General features: G+C 39.5%; 2 protein-coding genes across 6 annotated transcripts in view; one reads left to right on the top strand and one right to left on the bottom strand.

Moving 5' to 3' along the window:
- The window catches only part of gabrb3 (gamma-aminobutyric acid type A receptor subunit beta3), a 686,618-nt gene that overhangs the window by 126,973 nt on the left and 535,708 nt on the right, over positions 1–23,937 (top strand). The window contains exon 1 of one of the 2 annotated variants that reach the window (XM_072576991.1): positions 21,558–21,981. The exons of the other annotated variant lie outside the window; for it this stretch is intronic. Within the exon in view, the coding sequence (XP_072433092.1) occupies positions 21,881–21,981 (101 nt within the window). The 5' untranslated portion in view covers positions 21,558–21,880. Of the gene's footprint in view, positions 1–21,557; positions 21,982–23,937 lie in introns of those variants that run through there. 2 annotated transcript variants of the gene reach the window in all.
- Positions 1–23,937, bottom strand: part of gabra5 (gamma-aminobutyric acid type A receptor subunit alpha5) — a 124,742-nt gene that overhangs the window by 12,093 nt on the left and 88,712 nt on the right. For all 4 annotated transcript variants that reach the window (XM_072576996.1, XM_072576999.1, XM_072576998.1 and 1 more), the window contains 2 exons: positions 13,445–13,597; positions 2,760–2,971 (listed from right to left, as the gene is read on the bottom strand). In XM_072576996.1, coding sequence (XP_072433097.1) covers positions 2,760–2,971; positions 13,445–13,597 — 365 coding nt within the window. The remainder of the gene's footprint in view (positions 1–2,759; positions 2,972–13,444; positions 13,598–23,937) is intronic.

Raw genomic sequence — 23,937 nt, forward strand, 5'->3', positions numbered from 1 at the left:
CATCAGCAGAAACTGTGTACAGTCACTAGCAGGTTTTCCTTCCATTACAAGTCCATGTCAGGAGTGCAGGAACATGTCATAGTGCGTATCGATAACAACTTAATCTGTACATCCCTCCTCAGGAAACAATTCCAGATTCTCTATGCCCTCGGAGAAGAAATTCCTTCTCATCCCTGTCTTAAATGGGAAACCCCTTATTCTGAGATTGAACCCTCAATTCGTAGACACTCCCACATGGGGAAACAATCTTCGTGCATCTATCCTGTCAAGCCCCCTAAGAATCTTTTTTGTTTCAATTCTTCATTCTGCTATACTCCAAAAAGTACAGTACAAATCAATCAATTTCAATCCATAGCCAGGATCAACCCAGTGAACCTCCTCTGATTGCCTCCAAAGCCAGTATATCTTCCCTTCAATAAAGGAACCAAAATAATTCATAGTATTCTCAGTGTAGTCTAACTAGTGTCTTGTATAGTTTTAGCAAGTTCTCCCTATTTTTAGACACCATTTTGTTTTAAATAAAGGCCAACATTCTATTTGCCTTCCGTATCACCCATAGAAATTGTCCGCTATATTTGTGATTTATGAGTTATTCATGATTTAAACCCTTAGGAAGGATGCATGATGCTTCTCTAAATGATGAGGCAATAACAATTGCTTGCATTGTTTTGCAAGAGTGAGCAACAAATTGCAGTGATACCTGAAAGCATTAGAACTTCACTTTCCAACTGAGATATTTTACTCAACAAGAAGTGAGAATTCCATGCTGGGGCAAATTAGATTTCTTCCAAACTCTCGCTACGTTTGGAATGAACCACAGTTGGTGGTGCAATCGTAAATTAATAACGCACACTGTACAAAGCACTGTGCAAAATCTCCATAAGGAGATTGATATAAATGTCTTGAGGGGTAAATCGCACAATTATCCTTGAACTAACAGTATCAAAGCATATTCATTGTTCATTTATCTCATTTAGTTTGTGGAACCTGTTGTGCGCAATTAGCTGCTGTATTTGACTACATTACAACAGTGAGTGAATTTCAAAAGTACTCTATTGGCTGAGAAACACTTTGAAATGTCCTAAAAGGAGTAAAGTCTCTACATAACACGCAACTTATTTCCTAAACTAGATAATGGTTTTGTCCAAAGGTTCGTAGTTTGTATGCTGAGCCAATAAAACAAATTTGAGGCAAAAAAAAGCTCAGTTCTTTCTCAGACACTGCTACATTTCCATTGCTTAAGGCCTTCATTTTTGTCATAATGAGGAGAATCACTGCTGCTTTAAGAAATAATTGAGTAAATTATCTCAGTTGCATGTTGAAAATTGACTGAATTATCATGGATTGTTCATCAGTGTCTGTTGACATAAGCCTGAAATGTTTTCATGACTGGATTATTGCTGCTTGGCTAGTTTCACAACCATTCACTATCACAGTCAGATGCCTGCAATATTTCAGGGTTATGAGCACCTAACAGTGGGAATACTAGAAAAGAAGGATGGGTGACATAAGAGAGAAAAAAGGCTGTTGGTGAAGTTATGTGAAAGATTTGCCTCAGTGTACTGGCACTGAGATAAAGTTCAGTGAAAAACAAACTTTGCATTGGGAATTCTTAAGCTCATTATTTTAGGACGTTGTGTGCATGGATTAATATCTTCTTGTTATAAGGATTTATTTAGTTGAAGGAATGTAAATGTAAATTTTATGAATGATTTACTTCAATATTGTGAAGCCTGCAATAGAGACAGAAATTTATTTTATCTCGTACCTGTCTGGGTCCTGAGGTATGCCAGGAACTGTGTAGGGAAAAGGATGGAGGGCATTTTTTGGCATAATTTGGCACAGTGTTGGCAGAGGGACCCTATAAAGAGCATAAGGTTTGGGAGGGCAGCATAGAGGCATGACAGGCTATGAGTTGGCATGGATCTAGCATGGGAGGTGTGTGGGAGGGTGGAGGTTTGAGGGATGTGTTTTTTTTTAAAACTAAAAACTTCACCTCAGTGCTAATACACGAAGGCAGATATTCCACAAACCTCACCAATAGCCTTCGTTCTAATTTGGGGTCACCCAGACTTCTTGCCAGGAAAGCCCATCATCCAGAAGGAAACTCCAACCTCTGGGTCCCCTTTCCTGGGTCAATTTGCAGACCCAGGAAACGAGGTGGCTCGACATTCGCAATACACAGGTGAACATCTAAGCCCAAGTGTTTGCAGCCAGTCTGCAAGCTGTAGATAAGCTGAGAACAAAAAAAAACTAAATTACCATATCTATCTTTCTGCCTTTGCAATTATATCATCACTAGGGCTCAGTGGTTAGCACTGCCGTCTCACAGCATCAGAACCCAGGTGCGATTCCACCATCGAGTGACTGTCTGCACATTCTCTCCACGCCTGTGTGGGTTTTCACTGGGTGCTATGGTTTCCTCCCACAGTCTAAAGACGTGTAGGTTAAGTGGATTGGCCATGTTAAATCGCCTATTGCATCCAAGGATTGCAGGCTAGGTGGATTGACCATGGTAAATGTGGGGTGACTGTAAAGTGCTAGGGCTGGTTGGCAGCTTTATCTGTATAGTGATGATTCTATGATTCTAATATCTCAGCCATAACATCCTTATTGCTCTTCTTCCCTCATGTTCTGAGTCTGGGCAATTTCTCATTGCCCTGCCTTGAGCCCACTCTTTCACTCAATACTGATCCTCCAGATCCTAGCCTATGAATGATGTTCGGGTTCTATGTAAGTAGCACATTGAAAATCCTTACCTTCGATTGAAAAGCTTCATATGCCTTTTTACCATCCCATGCCCAGCTTCGTTTGGTGAAGTAATTTACTGTTGCAAATTCAATCAGAGCAGAAAAGACAAATGCGTAACACACTGCTATGAACCAGTCCATTGCAGTGGCATAAGCTACTTTAGGCAGGGAGTTCCGTGCACTGATGCTCAATGTTGTCATTGTCAGCACCGTGGTTACACCTGAAGAGAAAGAACAAAAGGGTAGTGTCAACAACAACCACTTGAATTTAGTAACACCTTTATCATAATAAAATCCACCAACTGACTTCACAGGTTGGTGTCATCAAGACAAAATTTGACACAGAGTCACAACCAGATTTAATTGCAGTTCAGAGGATAAAGGATAGAGATAAATCAAAACATTTGGAATTTTTACTGTATAATTCAGAATGATTAACAAAGATGAAAAAAATCATTTATAACAATAATCACTTTGCTCTCCTCTTTTCCTGGAAAATAATGTTGATTTCTGTTTTGGACCAAATCAGACCCCCACAAAATATTCTAAGAATGTTGTCTGGACTCTAACATTTTCCTGTTTTTTAAGGCAAATATGAATGTCTTTTCCCAATGGAATGTGACTGGTCAAACTACTCGACATTAGCAAAACACAATATTATTTAAACACTAATTGAAAACAGTTGGCAACTAAAGAGACGAATTTAGAATAACTTAACTCAAGTGGAAAACTTAATAGAACAATAGATACCACAACTATTACTAATTAACTGTTCCAATGCAGTAACATCCCATTAACACACCCCTTGGCAAAAGAAGAAAAATTCAGACAGATTCTCACATGCAGTTCTCCAATCCAGGAAGGAAAAAAGCATCAAGAGAAGAATCAGCGAGAAATAGGCAGGAGACATTCACTGAAGCTTCCAACTCTGTTGAGATCCCAATAGCTTCTGATGCTACCGGAAAAAAAAAACCCTAGATATCTGGATCAGTCAGTGCTAGCCCCATCCATTCAGGCTGTTTTAAAAAAAAACCAAGGCCTACCAAGCTGTTTACTCAAGTAGTCTTCAGTAGCCAGCTCTTCACCTCTGCCTTACAACCTCTCTTCCAAAAAAAAGGACAAAATAACCTCTTAAAGTTACAGCATCATCACAATTTATTCCTAGAGTTTCATTCTATTGGCACCAGTTTCTCTCCTATCCCCCATTCAGGGCAATAAAGTATTGATGATAGATTCCTCAATCACAGGGTATATTGCCACTTAACCAGCCTCCTCATTCTCTGATATCATCACAGTGGCACTCCAACAGCAATGTTCACATAAAGGATGTTATGAATGGGTTCCATTCCTGAATATGTTCGTAAGTCGATTTGTGCACAAATTGGAACACATTACAGTTTATTATAAAATACTGGTTCGTAAATACAAGCAAACTTTCACACATTGGAGCCTTACAGTGAAGAGTAATATGGGATCTCATTTGTAAGTATGAGCGTTCATAAGATGGGGATCCCATGGAACAATCTGAGCCCATGGCACAAGCTGATGACAAACTCAGAACGTTGAAGTGGGTTTGAAACAGTGATATTTATAGTCAGTGCAACTCAGCTGGTAACTGGGTTAACACAGTGCCCCATCAGGCAACTTGAAAATATTGTTTTTAAAATGCAAACTGAAAACATTAAATATAGCAGAACATATGAGCTTTTGCTTTACGATACCACTGTTGCAATAACTTAAGCTACCAATCATTTTATTGTGGAAACATGGTTCAAGTCAATAAACAAAATATTTTGTTCTGTTTCCAGACTTTTTTTATTCTTTAGTACAAATTGAAACTTATTTTTTTTCTCTTTTATGAAAAGCTGGTTGTTTTTGTCTGAGGGATGCCAACAGATTAATTCTACAATGCAACATTGGGACATTGCATATGGTTCAGTATTTTCTTTTTGAAGTAATTTGTCCAAATGATATATACATTGATAATTACATATGCTTTATACTGAAAAAGATGTCAAAGTTTGCAATCATAGAATTCATTTTTCTCCAACAACAACTTGCATTTATATAGCCTTTAATATAGTAAACTGTTCACAAGGTAATACAGTGCTTAAACAATGTTGAAAAGGAGAAACAAGTTGTCAAAGCTTTTAGTCTTGCACTCATCAGGACAAACACAAAAATACTAAATTTCAAACAATTATATCAATTTATACTACAGGATGAAAAGGTGCTGACTAATTGGCACTTCTGTTTTTCATAGAGAGTGCAAAACAAAAAGCTTCAGCAACCTCTGTTCTTTCAGCAATATCATAAAATATCTTACGAAATTCAAATATCCCCACACTGAGCAATAACAGAGCAAATACAGGATTCTGCAGAGAACATCCAATGATTGAAGTATGATGGAGATTTTAGTTAGTAAAAGTGTGACCTGTTGCTAATTTCTCCTGGATCCATGACAGAAAACAGCCACTGAACACAATCAGTATTGGCTTGACATCCTGGTGCAGCCACCAGCAGTAGTTCTACGTTGTGATTTAACATTACTGGCTTGTGCTCACCTTCTGAGACAAAGCAAACAAATTTGTAATAGTGATTTTCTGACAATGAGCACACAAAGGTTTCAGGGATTCATTTATGCTATGCAGGCATTTGATAGAAGTAGCATTATGCAGGTTTGGAAATTGCTTGTGCATTGCAAAATAGGATTCAAAACAGCAATGATCACAAACACACTGAAATTTGAGACACATGGGAACATATCCTGAACTACTCAATATACAGATTAAAAGACAAATTACAAGAAATATGGTTTTAGTTAAGTTTGTGTGTCACATATTAAATGATAAATCTATATTTATTTTTAAAACACTGCTTATTATGTTTTAATTTATTTATATAGTACAAAAGTAATTCTTGCACTCTGAAAGCAGCTGCACTTAGATGGTGCATGTTTTAGTGACATTTAAGCTATACCCCTTGACCTGACTCACTTTCATTGTAATTATGGTGCTCTACTTGGAGTGCAGGCTGACAGAACTTTGTTCAGAAGCCTCTAAATATCTCAGTATGCTTATTCTCAGAGTTCTTGTGGTTCAGCAGGTAGTCTTCTTTCCTTTGAACTGAAAGGTGCAGGTTCAAATTCCACTCTGTACTAATTCCCAGAGAAGGAGGATCCATTCAAATAAAAACTAAATTTCAGCAGATACTAGAAATCTGAATCAAACACAGATTGCTAGAAAAACTCAGCAGGTGGAACTCAGCTTTGAAGAAGAATCATACTGGATTCAAGACATTAACTCTCTCTATCTCTTTCCCCGCAGATGCTACCTAATCTGCAGATTTTCTCCAGCATTTTCCATGTTAGTTCAAAGCATTATCTGTGACTGGTTCAAGCAGCTTGGTAATCAGTCTGATGGTTCCCCACTACTCTCTTAGGTGGGACAAAAAGATACATGAATATAACAAACAGCTCAAGATTGTTGAGGCATAGTAATATATTGAAATATCAGTTGGATAAAAGTGTTTTTCCTTCCAAGAATAAAATGGTGGGAGATCAGGCAGGATCCTGTACAATTATACACTGGCCTATCTGATCTCCCAGTATAGACTGCTCTCCAGGGAGCCCCACTAACAATTTCCATATTTCACTTTGTGAGGAGGAGAGTGGTGTTGAAAGTCAGAGCTGCAGTAACAGGGACAAAATAAGATGCAGAGGAAGACAGCACCATTGGGAGCAATCAGAGTTACCTGTCCTAACTTGTTTTATTGTTTTTTTAAGAATGGCAGTTTTATCATATGGTAACAATAATTCAAAATCTTGTACATCTTTCTGAAGGATGGTCTGAATAATGATACAAATTGTAGGTGAGAATGTTTAGACTGAAAATTTTTCTTGTATTCCTTCATGGGATTGAGATATTGCTGGCAGTTTGAACATTTTGGTGCTCACCTCTAAGTATGCTTGAAATGAATGGCTTGCTTGGCCATTTCAGGGGGCAGTTTAGAGTCAACTGCATTTCTCCAGTTCTTTATTTATTCATGGGATATAGGTGTTGTTGGCTAGGCCAACATTTATTACCCCACCCTAATTGCCCCAGAGGAGGTGATGATGTGCTGCCTTCTGATTGCTGCAGTCCTTGAGATGTCGGGACACATACATTGTTGTTTGGAAGGGAGTAGTGAGATTATGTCCCAGTGAAGATGGTCTTGAGTCAAAGGTAAAGGAAAGGACAGTAGATTTCTTTTTTGAAAGGACGTTAGTGGAGCTAATGGGGCTTTTGCAACAACTGCTGACAGTTTCACAATCCATGCCAGTGAGACATGGAAGGAAGACAGCAAAGGTGTAACATAACCTGAATGTCTATCAGTCCAGCCTACTTAAGATTGCCAACATCACATGGAGACAGCATCGCCAACAGAAGAATGCTACAGAGGAAAGGTCAAAGGAGCATGAGGGACAATGTAACAGAAGCACAACTGATGCTCGCGAGACAGGACTTTCACGTCCCAGACATATGCCCCACCTGAGTAGAGGTTTAATGGGCACGGTCAGAAGAACAGGAGGAAGATGGGGGCTAGCTGGCCCAAGAAGAAGTGATGAGGTATAATTAAGGAGGTCCTCCAAGAGTGGGATGCCGCCTGGATTGAAACAGAAAGAGATTGTCATTGGTGGAGTTATGCTACCCATTGGCCTACATTGGGCCAAGGAGCTAAGTTTTAAAGTGAGGTGATACTTTCAGGGCATAATTACTGAGATGAGCTTCAAAATGCTAAATACGGTTCAAATCAACTGAATTTAAAATGTCACCATTGACCACAGAGGAAAGTGAATCCATGACCCAAAATGTTCATTCATCTGGGCCTTTGAATCAGTGAAATCCAGTGACATTATCACAACACCACCATCTCCCCACAAGCAAAGAGCAAACAGCAACAAAATTAGTAAATATTGCCATATTTTCATCAGTTATTTTATAACAAAACCTCAATTGATCATTGGACCTCAGTGAAGTGGATTTCAATCGGATGGAAGTTGTCTATACTAACTATAGTGGTTTTCATTTGGAGCAGCCTTATTCAGTTGCTGCTGGACAAAAATGCATAGCACCTTACTGTCTATAATTTTATATCTACAATCTAATTATTAAGCATTTAATCTCATCCTCGAAGCTATAAAGATGACCAGTGTATGGTGTGGAAATGCCACATTAGAACACGCTTTTCAGATTAGAGTCTAAACCAGATAGGATAAAGATTTGCTTAGTGTATCAGAATCATCATGGATAGGTTTACAATGGCAGTATACCTGGTGTACAGATGGTCTCTCACTCCATTATACTCATGGAATAGTGGAATTTATTTTACATTCAATCTTTGCTTGAAATAAAATGGCAGTGGGTGATACGAATAGACCTGGCAATAATTTCTTATTGGTGTAAGTCATTTTCTGACAAACACTAGTAATGGGAAGGGTATCTCACCACCAGTGGATATGAAAAGGATTTCTCTCAGGTGTCAAACGTTTCCTGGTATCATCACAACACCCTTTAATAATCTTCTGGTGTCTGAATTTCTCAAACACTTAAATGTATCTTGACATGTTTTCAGTTCTGCAAGCACTCATCGACGAGAGAGAAAAAAAGACAGTAATGTCTCTTAGATATTTACACGTTGGCATTGAGGATAATTCTCCTTTATTGTTAGTCAAAATCAACAAAGTTCAACAACAAAAAGTGATAAAATCTCCTGGATGTGGGATCCTCTCATTTAGCTCTCAAAAACCAGTTTGACCCTGTAATGAGTCGATACCAGTTCTCAGGCATGCATGAAGCAGGAATAGCCTCTGTGTATGCCTCTGCTATCATGGCATTTCTGTCCCACCCCATTACTGAGTAGAAAATATGACACTTAGCTGAATGGGTTAATTTGATGTTAATTTATCTTACTTCCCTTTAGACACCACGCACCAGACACAGATAACATTGGGAGATTAATTGTATTATTGCTCTAAGCGACATTCCTGCAATTCAAATTTGTTGGCTGCTCTCCATCAAAAATAATTGAGTTGCATAGCCATACAGTTTGGTATTATTGAAAAGCCTGCGTCTTCGAAAAGATTAACAAATAAAATGAAAAGTTAAAGATTTAAACAGCTTTAGAGTTTAATCAAAATTAAACTGTTTATTCTTTGCACGTCAACATCTTTGCAAAATATTGCAAACTTTTCGAATAACCTCATTCTTCATAGCAGTTATAATTAAAGAAAAATAGCAACTTAATTGCTGTTTAAGCAAAGCAATGGTAATGTAAGATGCAAATCTGCTAATCAATCATGTTCACAGGTGCACCTTGATATTGAATGTTTAGCATCAAATATTAAAGTTCAAACGTTTCAGATTTATATTTTTGCTTCAATGTTTAACATATAAGTTTAATCTCATCTCTGCATGTTAGCATGATACTTCTGTTAGCAAAGTTACAATAATCGGTCAGTTAAATACTGTAACTTCTTGAATTACAGACATCTGCTTTTGCCTTCACCATTTATGCTATGTCACAAGGACACAGCTTGAATTCATTTTTTTTCTCTCCTCTTATCTTACTTTAAGGACCATTGGTATCGTGCCCAAAATCTTCCCTTGATGCCCCTTAAGCCCATGGTTCTTTTCAAGGTTTGACGTTAAGAATACTGTCCATTTCTTTGGTAACCTACTACAAAGGATCTTAAGATATAGGAGCAGAAGCAGGCCATTCAGCCCATTGAATCTGCTCAATTGTATCACGGCTGATCTTATTGCCCTCAACTCCACTTTCCTGCTTTTTCCATTGAACCCTTGATTCCCTTACAGATTCATTTCAGTGCAACACTGCTACTCTGTTACACTGACAGGTGCTACAGAAAATAACAGCTCGAGGACCTGATGTGCTTGGACAGTGATGAGAAGATATTTGACCACAGATGAATTTTCTTGGGTTTCTCTTCTGCTCCCAGTTTGTGCACCTTAATCAGGATTTCAGTTGTGCTTGTGCCAAAGCGACAGCAACAGAGCCAGGCAATGCTCTGAGGCAACTTACCCAACACGGCTTCCACAATGATCATGCTCAATTCTGTTCTCAGTTACAATTTGTATATATTCACCTTCCACCTGACAGTGCTAAGACATCTTCATGACTGTTCCCTTCTATAGACAAGGCTACTTAGTGGTAGAAGCCGAGGCTACATAAATATTTAGGAATAGTTGATACATGTGGGGGACTAAAGGGAAATGATTTCAATCAGATATTTTACATGAGAACCTCTGCATATGTACATAGCTGGTTAGGCCACTTTCTAATCTCTATGCCAATATAACTTCAGCCATTCTCATACCGTCTCAGATGAGAACAGCTATCTCCTTATAAATCCAGGTCCAAAGGTGGTCAGTGTGACAACCTTTCCTATATCCTCAGGAGTATTATGGTCTTAAATTATGTTTTGTAAAGTAGATTGCAAGTGGACTTGAGGCTTGAAAGAAGCCAAGACCCAGGCTTCAAAAGAATTAGCTGGATCCATGAAAGTAGCATGAGTTTTAATTAAAATGAATTGAGATAAGAAATCAAGGATCAAGGGGATCCATCAAAGATGATAAATGGAAACTAGTGACCAGAAGTTCAAATTGCATTAATACAGTTAATCTTGAAGCACAAAATTGAATAATATATAGTAACACAGAAAGGTGAGACGCTAAGCCCATTATGCTTGTGTCAATGGATTTGTGCACAAATAATTTCCTACATGACAGTTTCCAGTTTTATCCATGCATTCAGCTGCACTTCCAAGCAGATGCCATGTATTTTCCCAATAGCTGGGAGATAAATTGAAGGGTGGTCTGGACTAAGTTACTGGCATCTTTTATTAAATACATCAGACATGTCATTGAAAGAAGTCTATTCCATACTTACATATCGAAATGCAAATTAATATGGTGAAGGGAGTCAAAATAACGGACTACAATGTTGAATTTTACTATCCTGCATGATCAAGCTCTCTGCACTTGCTGAGGTTTACTCTTGGTGTTGGAGGAAATTACTGTTCCATGCAATCTGTCCTACTTAAATGTTATTGATTATCTCATTTTAATGTTGAATAGCTCTTACATGAAATTTATTCTGCTTGCTATATGCACATGCAGTCACGGAGGAATCATCACAAGCAAGGTACATACTTTGAATTTGGAAGAGTTATTCTGTGCTACACTGGGTTAGCACACGTTGAAAAGTGTAATGTTCCAACCACATGAAAAGATAGCTGTGTGATTCAGCAGAAAGGCAAAAGTGAGGAATCAACACTTTGGATAAATGACAATTTCTCATTTGAAAGCCAAGGTGCTAATGCCTAGATTTTGTACTACTGATGTTATTTACACCTGAAAAAAAAATAGATGGAGGATTTTATACACAAATGGAAATGTACTTTTTTAAAAATATGATAAGTAAGGTCCATTCATTCATATGACTTCAGGTACACATTCAGGAAAAGTGCAGGCAGTATACTCATGGCTGGAGTAACAGAAAAAGGAATGACTACTTTAAGGAACAAAGCAACTGTGATACCTGATCCCATTAGTAGCCATTGCCAACCCTGAAAAGGGAAATGGCAAACAAAAATAAATCATGTAATTACAGAATTGTTGCTGAAGGAGGCCATTCAGCCCACCATCTCTGTACCATCACTCTGAACATTTTGACTTAGTGTCAATCTCCTTCTTGCCTTTTCCTAGTAATTCTGCACATCATTTCAGTCAGGAAAGAACAAGAAACCCACTGGCTGGCTTGAAGCACAACTGAATTGGACAGCCTTGCACCCAATTGCTGTTTGGTAACTGCTAAGGTGCAGAGTGATTGTCTCATTGTGTGGATCTGCAAACAGACAAATTAGGCCACCAAGCCTCTTGAGCTGCCATCTCCAAAGCTAGGGCTGCGATATGCTTGAGGAGTTCAACCCACATCGAATCATTGGTATTGATGCTGACCAAGATCTCTGCCACTTGGCACCTACAAAGTGTAATGGCAGCAGGAGGTGCAATTCTGCATCCGGTTTCACAATGTATACACAAGAGCCCAGGTTTGCAATCTACAAAATATGCTTTCCAAGGATCACTGCTGAAAGAAAGTACCTGGTCTCAAAGGTTTTACTGTTTCAGCAGTTCCCAATGTCCTGTGGGAGCAGGCAGCAGTGAGTAGACAATGACAAAAATAAATTTGCAGTTAAATTGTTGTCTATAATGCCTGCCCAGAGCCAACTTAGAAGGCGATAAATGCTAAATACTACAGATGCTGAAGATCAAAATAAAATCAGAAGCATTCTGGCCACATCCCATGGAGAAACAACATTGACCCTTTGAGTTCAATATGACTTTTCTTCAGAACTTCTACTTCAGTTTCATAGAAGAATTATAGGACTTGAAAATTGACTCAGTTGCTGTCTACAGATGCTCCCAGACTACCAGAGTTTCTCCAGCACTTTCAGTTTTTATTTCAGTTCAGTGATGTCTAGGTCTATTCCTCTAATACCTTCACCTCTTCTTCCACTCTAAGATACATTCCAGCATTTTTGTCTGAGATGTTCTCTCTCCTGTCTTTTGCCTGTGGCATGTAACTCATCATGCTTAACATTTCAGGACATACCAATCTGACGAAAGGTCATCACTCTGAAAGAGTAACTCTGTTCCTCGCTTCACAGATCCTGCTTGACCTATGCAGTATTTTCACCTGACTTTATTGTTTTCATTTCAGACTTGCAGCATCCACAGGATCTCATTTTATAAACTCATTATTAAAAAGATATTGTTTGGTAGCATAGAACATAAGTATTGCTGAAAACAGGCAAGTATGCTAAACATTTTCATCTTATACACATCTGGACAGCTTGCAAGAAAACCAATTTGGAATGGAAAACCAACACTTATACAGTGCAAATGTTGGGTTTCACTTTAAATTGGTATTCTTGCAAATTGACCTGATGAGTGCAGGACAAAAAGCTTCAACAACATGTGCCTCTTTGCAGAAATACTTATCATGCTTGGTGATTTCAATCTTTAGCTTATCTTCCCTTTTGCCTGCCTCAAATTTCACCACCACAATCCTCCTTAAAGCTCTTTATATAAATGTTTCTTCCCATCTTCACTGCAATGCCCTAACCTTGCAATTTCCCAAGGCCTAATTTAACGTTCTCTAGGGAGAAGAGTAGCAGAGACTATGAATTAAGATTGGAGGGAGAGAGGATATTTCATGGACCACATCAATCAGGGGAGGTGATGCAAACTTTCTTTGTTAAAAAATGTTGTAAATGCATTTTACCCATTTGTAGCTAAACTCCAAACAGCAGATTGAAGAAATCTCGCCCTAAGATTAACTGGATGGAGTTAATGATCTCATCAAATAAGCCTCAAAAGTTTTATTCTTAAGGAAATAACATTGGTCACCAGCAATAAACATCAACTCCCCATCATCCTCCACCTTATCTAATCTATAGAGGATGATCTGTCAAAGGAAAATAAAAATGCAGTGAAATTATTTTGCTCAGCTATCAGTTGTGAAAAACAACCCACTTGCTCAACAGAAGATTACAAATTACTGCTGATGGAAATGCAGCACATTTTACATTCATGCTTTAATCTCAAATCGAAGGAATATGTATTTAAACTCACCAAACACTGTTCTGGCAGGGACAGATTCTCTGTTCAACCAAAATGACATCTGGGATAAGATAACAGTCATAATGCAGGGGAGATAGGTTTGAATGACAAAATAACCGATTTTTCTCTTCAAATGAAAGTGTGCTGTCATTATTACATATTCGCCTGTGACAAATAAAGGGAAAAGCACAAGAGAGAAAGCATGGATTAGAAAGGAATTGGTATTAAAAATGGGATTATTCCAAAATAATTTGTTAATGTACATTTGATATAAGGACTGCAACTTTCATCATTTACACCATATGTTCATTGAATTTATTTGCTCAAAGACTCATCGTAGTGATTTTAATTGAACACTGATGATTATCAAAATTGATTCATGATTAATTTGTATCACCTGTACATTTCCTGCCATGGATTACTGAATTGTACTTTTTATCTGCTGAAATAAAGTGATTGAATTAACTCTGAAGGAATACTGCATTCAACAACGCTCATTTTCTCAGAAAATGCAGAAAATGTTCCTACATCTCAGGCTGCAGAAATCACCCCAGTTTGTAATCAAATGCTCCTTTTTATTTGAAGTACAAAAACTTGAGATTATCATGGGATTAAGGGGCATGTGCATTAAAATTTGCTTGAGCATAGCGTTTCATGAGGCACGACGGGGGAAATATGTGAAGAAAGTAGTTTTCTTTATTCTAAAATCACACTTGTTCAATCTTATTTGTTTGACGCCAAAACCATCATATTGAATTGCAGAGTGGGCTTGAAGGGCCAAATGGCCTACTGCTGCTACTATTTCTATCGTTTGAGGCATTCGATGGCCTCCTACCTCATGAGGATTGAAAGTCATCATAATAGCTGGTCTGTATCATGAATAAGAAACGTTTGGAGCACTTTGGCCAAGTGCAGACAGATGGGACTAGTTCAGTTTGGGTTTATGGTCAACGTAGACTGGTTGGACCGAAGAGGCTGTCTCAATGTTGTATGACTATCAAAATAGTCTCAAGAAAACCTCAGCCAGCAGTCAGACAGATGATTCTAGTCTGCCTACTCGTACTCACCTTTAAATTTTAGTTCCTGGAACCTTATTATTCAGCACAGAAGCAAATGGTAACCAGTTGAAAAGTCACCCCAAGAGGTACTACCAATTTGTTCATTTTGATACCAGTCCAGTTCTTGGAGGCACAGGAGAACTCCACCTCATTACTGATACGTTCCATTTTACTTCAGAATTCTGACAAGTTCAGGCACTAGGGTTTGCGTTTTGGCTATCAAGAGATAATCAACTACACTTTAGTTCAATTATTAGTCAATAAACAAGTTGGATAAGTAACATTGATGCTTAACTTGCTCAGTTCACAAGTTAGTAAGTAATTGAGAACTGAATACCTTTCTATAGAAACACTAAGTAGCACTTGCATGGAGATTTGTTGTCGGATATCAAAATAATTTACTGTGGAGTCAAAAATCAGGAATAGGATGCACGGCCAGTGGTGCTCAAAATGTGTACAAAGTGGTTTCCCTTCATGGCCAGAACCTGCACATGGAATCTTCTAAACATGGACAGGCTGTTGTACTACAATCACGACACACTTCTATCTGACCCGAAAACTCTCCCATTCTTAACACATACATGTATCAAAAGGATTTACAGATTTATAATTGATCTGTTTGACTGCATTGTGACACCTTCACTAACCATCAAGTGCTGAGGTGGGGCTCAGAGATTACTGTCCAGAGATTGGATGCTATTGAGATAGAAGACTGTCAGGCCCTCAAAACAGCCTAAAAGAAAGCTGCGTTGATCATCAGACCAAGAGTATCTAACTGCAAATATTACTGAGTTGCATGGAAGATGATGCAATGTGGTCAGATACTTGCGAAGCGAACAGCCTGGTCAACTGTGTTTATTAAAATTTATACGACAGCATAAGAATGCAACATCACTGAGCATGCTGCAGAAGCTGGCGGTTTAGCAGGCAGGTTTCATACTCTGGGCACTCTCTTTCCTGCTTTTTAAATACACAGTACATGGGTAGCTGAGGAAGAAATACTTGACTTCAGGAACTGGTGCATCTCTTCATCTTTTCCAACCTTAACAAATGATAGCCACTTTCTTTGGGAAATTTCCTCCATGGTAAGGTCAGGCGAGAGTGACTGCCCCTAACATCAAGGCAACTTTTGAGCAAGTGTGGAATCAAGGAAATCTAGCAGAACTGGAGCCATTGTGAATCAGCGGGAAGCCTTTCCATTGACTGGTGTTATATCTTGCACAGGGGAAGATGGATGTGGTTGTTGGAGGTTAATTAGCTCAGTCCCAGGATATCTCTGCAGGAATCACTCAGGGTTGTATCCTTGGCCCAGCCACCTTCAGTTTCTTCATCAGTTGCTTTCTCTCCATCATAAGGTCAGATGTGGGAATGTTCACTTATGTTGCACAATGTTCAGAACTATTTGAGACATCTCAGATACTGAAGTAGCCCATCTCCATACTCAGCTGAAAAATGTGTTGCTGGAAAAGCGCAGCAGGTCAGGCAGCATCCAAGGAGCAGGAGAATCAACGTTTCGGGCATAAGCCCTTCTTCAGGAATGAGGAAGGTGTGCCAAGCAGGCTAAGATAAAAGGTAGGGAGGAGGGACTTGGGGGAGGGGCCTTGGGAATGCAATAGGTGGAAGGAGGTTAAGGTGAGGGTGATAGGCCGGAGAGGGGGTGGGGGCAGAGAGGTTGGGAAGAAGATTGCAGGTCAAGAAGGCGGTGCTGAGTCCGAGGGTTGGGACTGAGATAAGGTGGAGGGAGGGGAAATGAGGAAGCTGGAGAAATCTGCATTCATCCCTTGTGGTTGGAGGGTTCCTAGGCGGAAGATGAGGCGCTCTTCCTCCAGGCGTCGTGTTGCCATGGTCCGGCGATAGAGGAGTCCAAGGACCTGCATGTCCTTGGTGGAGTGGGAGGGGGAGTTAAAGTGTTCAGCCACGGGGCGGTTGGGTTGGTTGGTGCGGGTGTCCCAGAGGTGTTCTCTGAAACGTTCCGCAAGTAGGCGGCCTGTCTCCCCAATGTAGAGGAGGCCACATCTCCATATTCAGCAAGACATCAGACTTCCAGTTGCTTGCCACTTCAACACATCAACTGGGTTTCCATGCCAACATTTCTGTCTCAGGCCTGTTGCAGTGTTCTAGCCAAGCTGGAGGAACTGCACCTAATATTCCACTTAAGAGCCTTACAACCATCAGGATGCAGCATCAAGTTTAACAGTTTCAGATAATGAACACCTCCTCCCATGTCTATTACCTACCCCAATAATCCAATTCCTATCATGAATTGGGTTTCTTTCAGCACAACCAACCCACTTTCAAACACTCATACCTCCCATTATCACCTATCTTGTTTCTCTTCTCCCCTTGCCTTACTATCAACAATCCCTTTGTATACCTACCCTTTTCTGCTAACTCTTTCACTGTGGGATTCATCTTGTCCATTCACTCCTTTCCTCCTTCACATCCAAGATCAGCAGAAATGCCACCTTTTCCTCGTTGCTTCTAGTTCTGAAGAAAAGTCACTCAAAAGAATTCTGTTTTGTTCTTTCTATAGATGCTGCCAGACCTACTGAGTTTCTCCGACAATTTGTTTTTTTCTTGTTTCAGGTCTGCAGCATGTGCAGTTCTTTGTTTTATTTTATCTCTTTCATCTTCCTCCTCAGCAAAATATAGGGTTTTCTTTCATTTTAAAAAGTAGATATAAATTTGAGACAGGCATGAATCACTTGTGTACACTTGGAAATATGGCTTACTAACGCATATATTGCACTTTAAAATAAGAGACAAAAACTTACTTAAAAAGGACATGCGTAAAATTACATCCCTCACTTAAGGAGGTGACAGAATGCAAATTTAGTGTCTAATGAGCATCACATTACGTAACTTAAAATGGTCTATACAAGTTAATATATTCACACAATTAGCAGCATTTCAGGAAAAAAAAATGAACCCTGAGAGAATGCACAGACTTTACTCCTTGCTCAAGTGTTTGAAAGGCCATTTTGGTCTCTTGTGCACTCGCCCTGGCTTTGCAATATTCCATAGACTTTAATTACATGTTAGCTTTACACTGATTTCTGGGCTGTACCATATCATATTTACATTTTTTATATCTTTCATATTTGCAAAGCTATATATTCTAACTTTTTATTCTTAAACTATTCAAAATGGTGATAGATTGGTAGTGACAGTTGAAACATTATTATATTTTACTGTATTACTCACTGTAAAATGAAAGTTACAATAAATCATTCAATTCAATTTGCATTTTGATATGAATCAGACTCCGTTTTAACTTAAATATTTCAAATTGGGAGGTCTTGTACTGTAGTGGGTAGCATCCCTATCCTTGAGCCAGCAGCTGAGTTTAAGACCCTCTTCAGTTCCTTGTATGACCAACCTATAAATCCTTTCATAAAATGCCAATAGCAAACAAAAAGAGCAGGATAGTTTCCAGAGCAGCTGATGTCATGAAAGAAACTTAGACTGACAACCATCACCTTTCAGAACTCCAGACTGCAATATGAATGTTCCCACAGCAACTCTGATTCTTTGTGGATTCTTCCAGTTCTGAAGAAGGGTCACTGGAACTGAAATATTGACTCTGCTGTTTCTCCACAGATGCTGATGGAGCTACTGAGTTTTTCCAGCAATTTCTGATTTAGTTTCTGATTGTTTGGGGGTTCAGCTGACTTAATAGCTGGAGTGGATCAGATTAGTGCCAACTGCACCAGGGTAAATTTGGAACTGCTACCTTGTTCTACCCATGATAGAGGACATGGCACTGTGATTTTGACCTCCTTTTGGGCACAAAATTGCTGAAGAATGTTTCTATATCTTGCCATCATCTTAACTTTGGTAAAGTATGATTGTTATAATTTGAAAGCAAAATTTAACTTTAGTTTAAATATTGACGATGATCTAACTTGTTCTGAAGTCTGCCTAACAATACATCTTTCATTGTTAAATGTTAAAGGGACCAAATTTTGTTTTAATTGGGAAGGATTTACACTCTGAGACAATGACCAAAGCCTCTGATGCTTCAAAATCAGTGAAGAGTGTGTTGGGTTGTCAACAGTTAATGTTTTACATTGTCCATTTACATCCAAGGTCAAAGAGATTTGAGGTTTCAAGAATAGCTAATCAGCATTTCTAGCCAGGGTAAAAGGTCAAGATGATTCACATTGGCATGGAGATGGATTTTATTTTAATGGGAAAGGTTTCTAAGACTTCCCTGAAAGCTCACAGGCAGTCTGTAAGATTCCAGGACAGGGAAGACAAACGTATGCAGCTGGGGTTCACTTTGCGTGAATGTAAGTGGGAGCTAATGCTCAGATTGAAGAGAAAAAAATTCAAGAAGAGATAAACTGAGGCCGAATCAGCTGCCTGGCATACTAGGGCAACAATTGCAGGTGGAAAGTCATCACTATAGAAGACATTTCTAAGATTAAACGTTCCCAGGCTGAGGAAAAAAAAACACAGACATGAATCCTTGAGAGCTGAGAATCATGTTGAACTAGTTCCACGAAAATTAAATATCTACTTAACACTGTGTAAAGTATACCTGTGGTGCAGGTGTGTATTTTATTTCATGAGTTGAAGATGCCGGTGTTGGACTAGGGTGTACAAAGTTGCTCTGAAAGCTAGTGTGCTTCCAATTAAACCTGTTGGACTATAACCTGGTGTTGTGTGATTTTTAACTTTGTATTTTATTTCAGTTGTGCGGTTCTGTGATACAAAGGATACGTTTCTTACAAAAATAGTGTTTAATCGATGTGCTTTTTGTCTTATCTGACAATAAAAATCTTAAACTGTGAAACTTGATATGTTATCCCGTCAGTTGTTGACTGGAAGTAGAATCTTTTTCCTTTTTTAAAAAACTAAAGAGATTATAATACTTCATCAATGTCCTTTTCCCTGTTAATCAGTATTATTGCTTAAATATGACCTTGCACTAAACAGTTAGGGAGGGTGCTTTGGCCAGCTCTGAAAACAATTCTTTGTTGTCAGAGGACTAAAGGTTATCAAGTATGAAATTTGGCAGCATTGATTTGTACCCAGTTATCTTGCATCATACCCTGAGCACCAATCACCTCAGCTCAACATCTGGGGGAAATGGAAAATGAAACATTTGTATCTTAGTACTTGAATGGTAACTACATGCGATTACCATGTAATGACTGACCAAACAGATTCAAATCATTAATGGGATGACAAATTGGATATTTTAACTTTGTAACAGTTGCACTGCATTATCAGTGTGATTTTCAATGAATGGTCTGCCTTGTTTTACACCACACGATAATGAAAGTGTTAACAATAATGTACTGATACAATAAGGCTGGTTAATTATTAAATTGATACTCAAAAAATGTCATTGGTGGGAGCTCTTGGGGTATTGTGGTGGTATCCATATTGTTGAGCTAGGAGGCCTGTGTTTGAGTCTCATCTGCTCGAGAGGTATGCAACAACATCTCTCTGAACAGGTTGATTAGAAAAGATCACAAAACCATAAATTGGTTGGGAAACTAAGCTTTTTTTAAATAAAAATTAGAAAAGAGGAAAAATATGCACACATGCAGACCATGGAAGTATTAGGATCAATCTGAGGGCTGTGTTTGTCTCAGTTACTGACAAAACAGAACAACAACTGACCTCAGGAGCTGAAGAATGGAAAACTATCCACAGATTCCCATTCCTGACTGCTTTTTAAGAATTATCAGTGTGCAAAATCATATTTTAAATGAGTGCAGAATTGAGGCAATGCCTTTGAAGGAGTGAGAACATTGGTTTAAACCAAAACAGATAAATAGTGTTGGAATAGTTACATTGAGGTGCAATCTAGTAATCATGCTTCTGCTGTGTGGTGAAGAGCATGTATGTGTCACTTAATGATGTAGATAATAATCAACAGTTATAAAGTGATGTTTCCTTTCCAATTTGATATACTTGTATCTGTCCTGATGCAGGATCCTGTCTATGTTCTTCAGCAATACTCAGGTAAACAGAAAATGTATCCACTTTTGATTTCAACAAACAGAACACATTAACTTTTCATTAGTGAAATAATGTTAGCAGGCACATCCTTCTAAATTGGGAGTGCTGCCAGTCTGACTTCTATACCTAATCACTCCACTTCTGCTCTGATAGATTTGAAATGACTTTGGACTTCATTTAATTTTCCTGTCCAAATCGGTTAACCCTGTTTCTTGCCCAGGCAACAAGCACCAATTTATGAATGAATTATAAGTTGAACTATATGATTTGGTATTTTTATCATACCTTTTTCTCAGGTATAAAAATACGTGTTTGGTAATACAGAACCTAGAGAACTGAAAAACAAACAAACATTAGTGGAGGTCTCTAGTTTTGCGCTCACCAGGACAATTCTCAAGAATACCAAAAACGGGCAACAGCAACTGAGGGACAGGGAAGACCAAATTAACAAAATTTATTTTAAATGGAGCTGAGGAAGGCACCTGGTAGAACAAACATACGACGGAACTATGCACTCTTTGGGAGACAGTTTATGGATGTTGACAGAACGTTTCAAAAAAACCGCATCCTATCTGGCCTCTGCCACTTCCAGAATCACGTTCACTTTTGACTCTTACGCTGGTGTAATGGACAGAATCCCAACTTCTCAAATTGCAACCAGAATGCACAATAAATCATCCTGCAACAGGCGTCAAAACAGCTGTCAGATGTGCGGCTTGTCACTACACCACTATTCCACCTCAGATAAGCTGTGCCCCAGGACAGATTTATAGAGCGTTCTTTCTTTTAATATATATTTGCACTGCCGTTTAACTCTTTCTGTAAAGAAAGGCAAAAAAAAAGGGTTCTCAGTCAAATAAAAATGTATTAAAAAACAAAGAAAGTCATTCATAACATGTTCAGTCAGTGTTTTTGGATGTGTGATGTCCATGGCCATAAATAACTTCAGATCTTGGTCCGTGAGAGAGCAGGAGCTGGAGACACACCGCTGATGCCCGTCACGGCTGCTGCTCGCTGTTGGAAAGCCGATTTTTATGCGCCTATAATCCCTTCTTGCAATCTGCATCCAGCACTGTGTCACATCTACTCCGCCCTGATTCCCGTCCTCTGACCGGGACTGCACACGGCGCCCGTCCAGGTTGCTTTTCACAAAAATAACCTGTGGATTATTCTTTCGCCAGACTCCCAACATGTAAAAAAATATATAGACCACAAGTTCACAACTCGTGTTTGCCATGGCCCATTGAGACATCACGGAGCGGCACAATGCGGAAAGGCCACACGGTGTGAAGTGAAAATGTGTCGAATATCTCCTCTCATGTGGCCGTGTTGCTATCCTTTTTGAACTTGTTACCGCCAGAGAGAGAGAGAGAGAGATAGCAGGAGTTGGAGGGACAGACCGCCGAGCAGGACCATGTTAGAAGCACTGGGTGTCCTGGTTAGCATCGTGTTGTTGAAAGCCAGTGGGGAAATTCCATTCGTTGCAGAAAATAACGCGGCCATGATCGTCAATTGGTGAGTCCCAGTTTGAAATGTATGAACATCTATCAGAGTTCGCGGATCTGTCCAGTGCTGTGGACACTCGCCCCAGAATGTTGCTCAGAATAAGCGCTGGAGGGTAGGGAGCGAGCATTCACTGTGGGATGTCTCTGGAACATTGTAGACTGGCGGATTCTATAGGGTAAAAACAATGACTGTGGATGCTGGAAACCAGGTTCTGGATTAGAGTGGTGCTGGAAAAGCACAGCAGGTCAGGCAGCATCCGAGGAGCAGGAAAATCGACGTTTCGGGCAAAAGCCCTTCATCAGGAATATCTGGCGGATTCTATAGTCAAGATTAAAGTGGTGCTGGTAAAGCACAGCAGGTCCCAAACGTCGATTTTCCTGCTCCTCAGATGCTGCCTGACCTGCTGTGCTTTTCCAGCACCACTCTAATCTAGACTGATCTCCAGCATCTGCAGTACCAACTTCTGCCTAGCGGATACTATAACCCGCCTTGCGCTGCCAATATAAAAGCCTCTTTCCCACAGTGATCAACCAAACAGGAAGTGACTTTTGTCTGTCACCCTAAACCCGTTTGGGAGAGGGCGGGGAAACAAAATGTTATCAGCACCAATATTGCCTGTTTGGAACGAGGAATGATGTTAACGGTGCAAATTAATCTGGTGGAGAAAGTGAGGACTGCAGATGCTGGAGATCAGAGCTGAAAATGTGTTGCTGGAAAAGCGCAGCAGGTCAGGCAGCATCCAAGGAGCAGGAGAATAGACGTTTCGGGCATCAGTCCTGAAGAAGGGTTTATGCCCGAAACGTCGATTCTCCTGCTCCTTGGACGCTGCCTGACCTGCTGCGTTTTTCCAGCAACACATTTTCAGCAAATTAATCTGGTACCAGGAACCCAACACCATTATAGCACAGAGACAGCCCATTCTGCCCCCCCCCCCCCCCCCCCCCGCGTCCAAATGAATCATTCGTTTAGTGACCTTTGAAGCAGGCTGTGTCTATGTCCTCTTTGAAAGGAAGCAGAAAATGCCTCAGGGTGCACATTCTGGCCTGGTAAATAGTTTCAACGTGTTACTTTTTTTTCACGTGCTCTGTCTTGAGTTGCCTCTTTTGTTATACTTCCAATCATTTGTGGATTTCTGTGAGCCCGTTTGGGTAACACTGAAACCATGTCCCTTTTAAAGGAAAATAAAAATCCCTCTAATACCACGCAACGCGAAAGGAACAAACCTCTTGTTATAATCCGAAAGGCAGATTGGAGCACACATAGGACATGAAGGTTAGAGCGCTTCCTATAGGCTTCCTATATTCCTCACACAACCAGGAGCTCCCACATGATGAGGGTTGCTTGATGTTTCAGTGTGGGCTCCTGTATTAACTTTTTTTAAAATTCATGTTTCTTTTTTCAACTGCCATGAAATCAGATGCATCTATCCTAAATTCTCAGAAACACTGCATTGAGTCACCTTCCCAGCAGTCTTTTGAGCATGTGCCCATGCACGCGTGTGCAAAAAAAAAACTGGTTCATTCAATGTCAAAAGCATCTCGCATATTAGTTTGCGAATTGGCCATTTACCCTTACAAATGCCAGTCTGTGAGCACTATCGTTGTTGGAAATCCTCCAAAGCTCGAAGTGAAATCAGTCGTTGTACAGCAAATGCTTTGCTGTATTTGACCATCGTTTGTCCGAATAATTTAAGTAAAACCCAAATTGTTAAACCTTAATTCCAAATCCTTAGTGGAGTTCTGTTACTGGCTCTAACAACAGATTTTAAATCATTCACGCAGGTAAAACAATGCCTTCAGCATAGTTTAACAAAACTACTACGTTAGAATAACACCTGTCTATTCTGAAGACAACCCTGCGCGTCTGTATAACAGCTGCCGGCTACGTGGGTGTGAAATAGCACAGTCAGTAGCCAATCAGAAGGATTCTTTCACTGGGGATGATGTCATGCAGAGCCAATGTTTG

Source organism: Chiloscyllium punctatum, chromosome 9 (genome assembly GCF_047496795.1).
Source record: "Chiloscyllium punctatum isolate Juve2018m chromosome 9, sChiPun1.3, whole genome shotgun sequence".
NCBI lineage: Eukaryota > Metazoa > Chordata > Chondrichthyes > Orectolobiformes > Hemiscylliidae > Chiloscyllium > Chiloscyllium punctatum.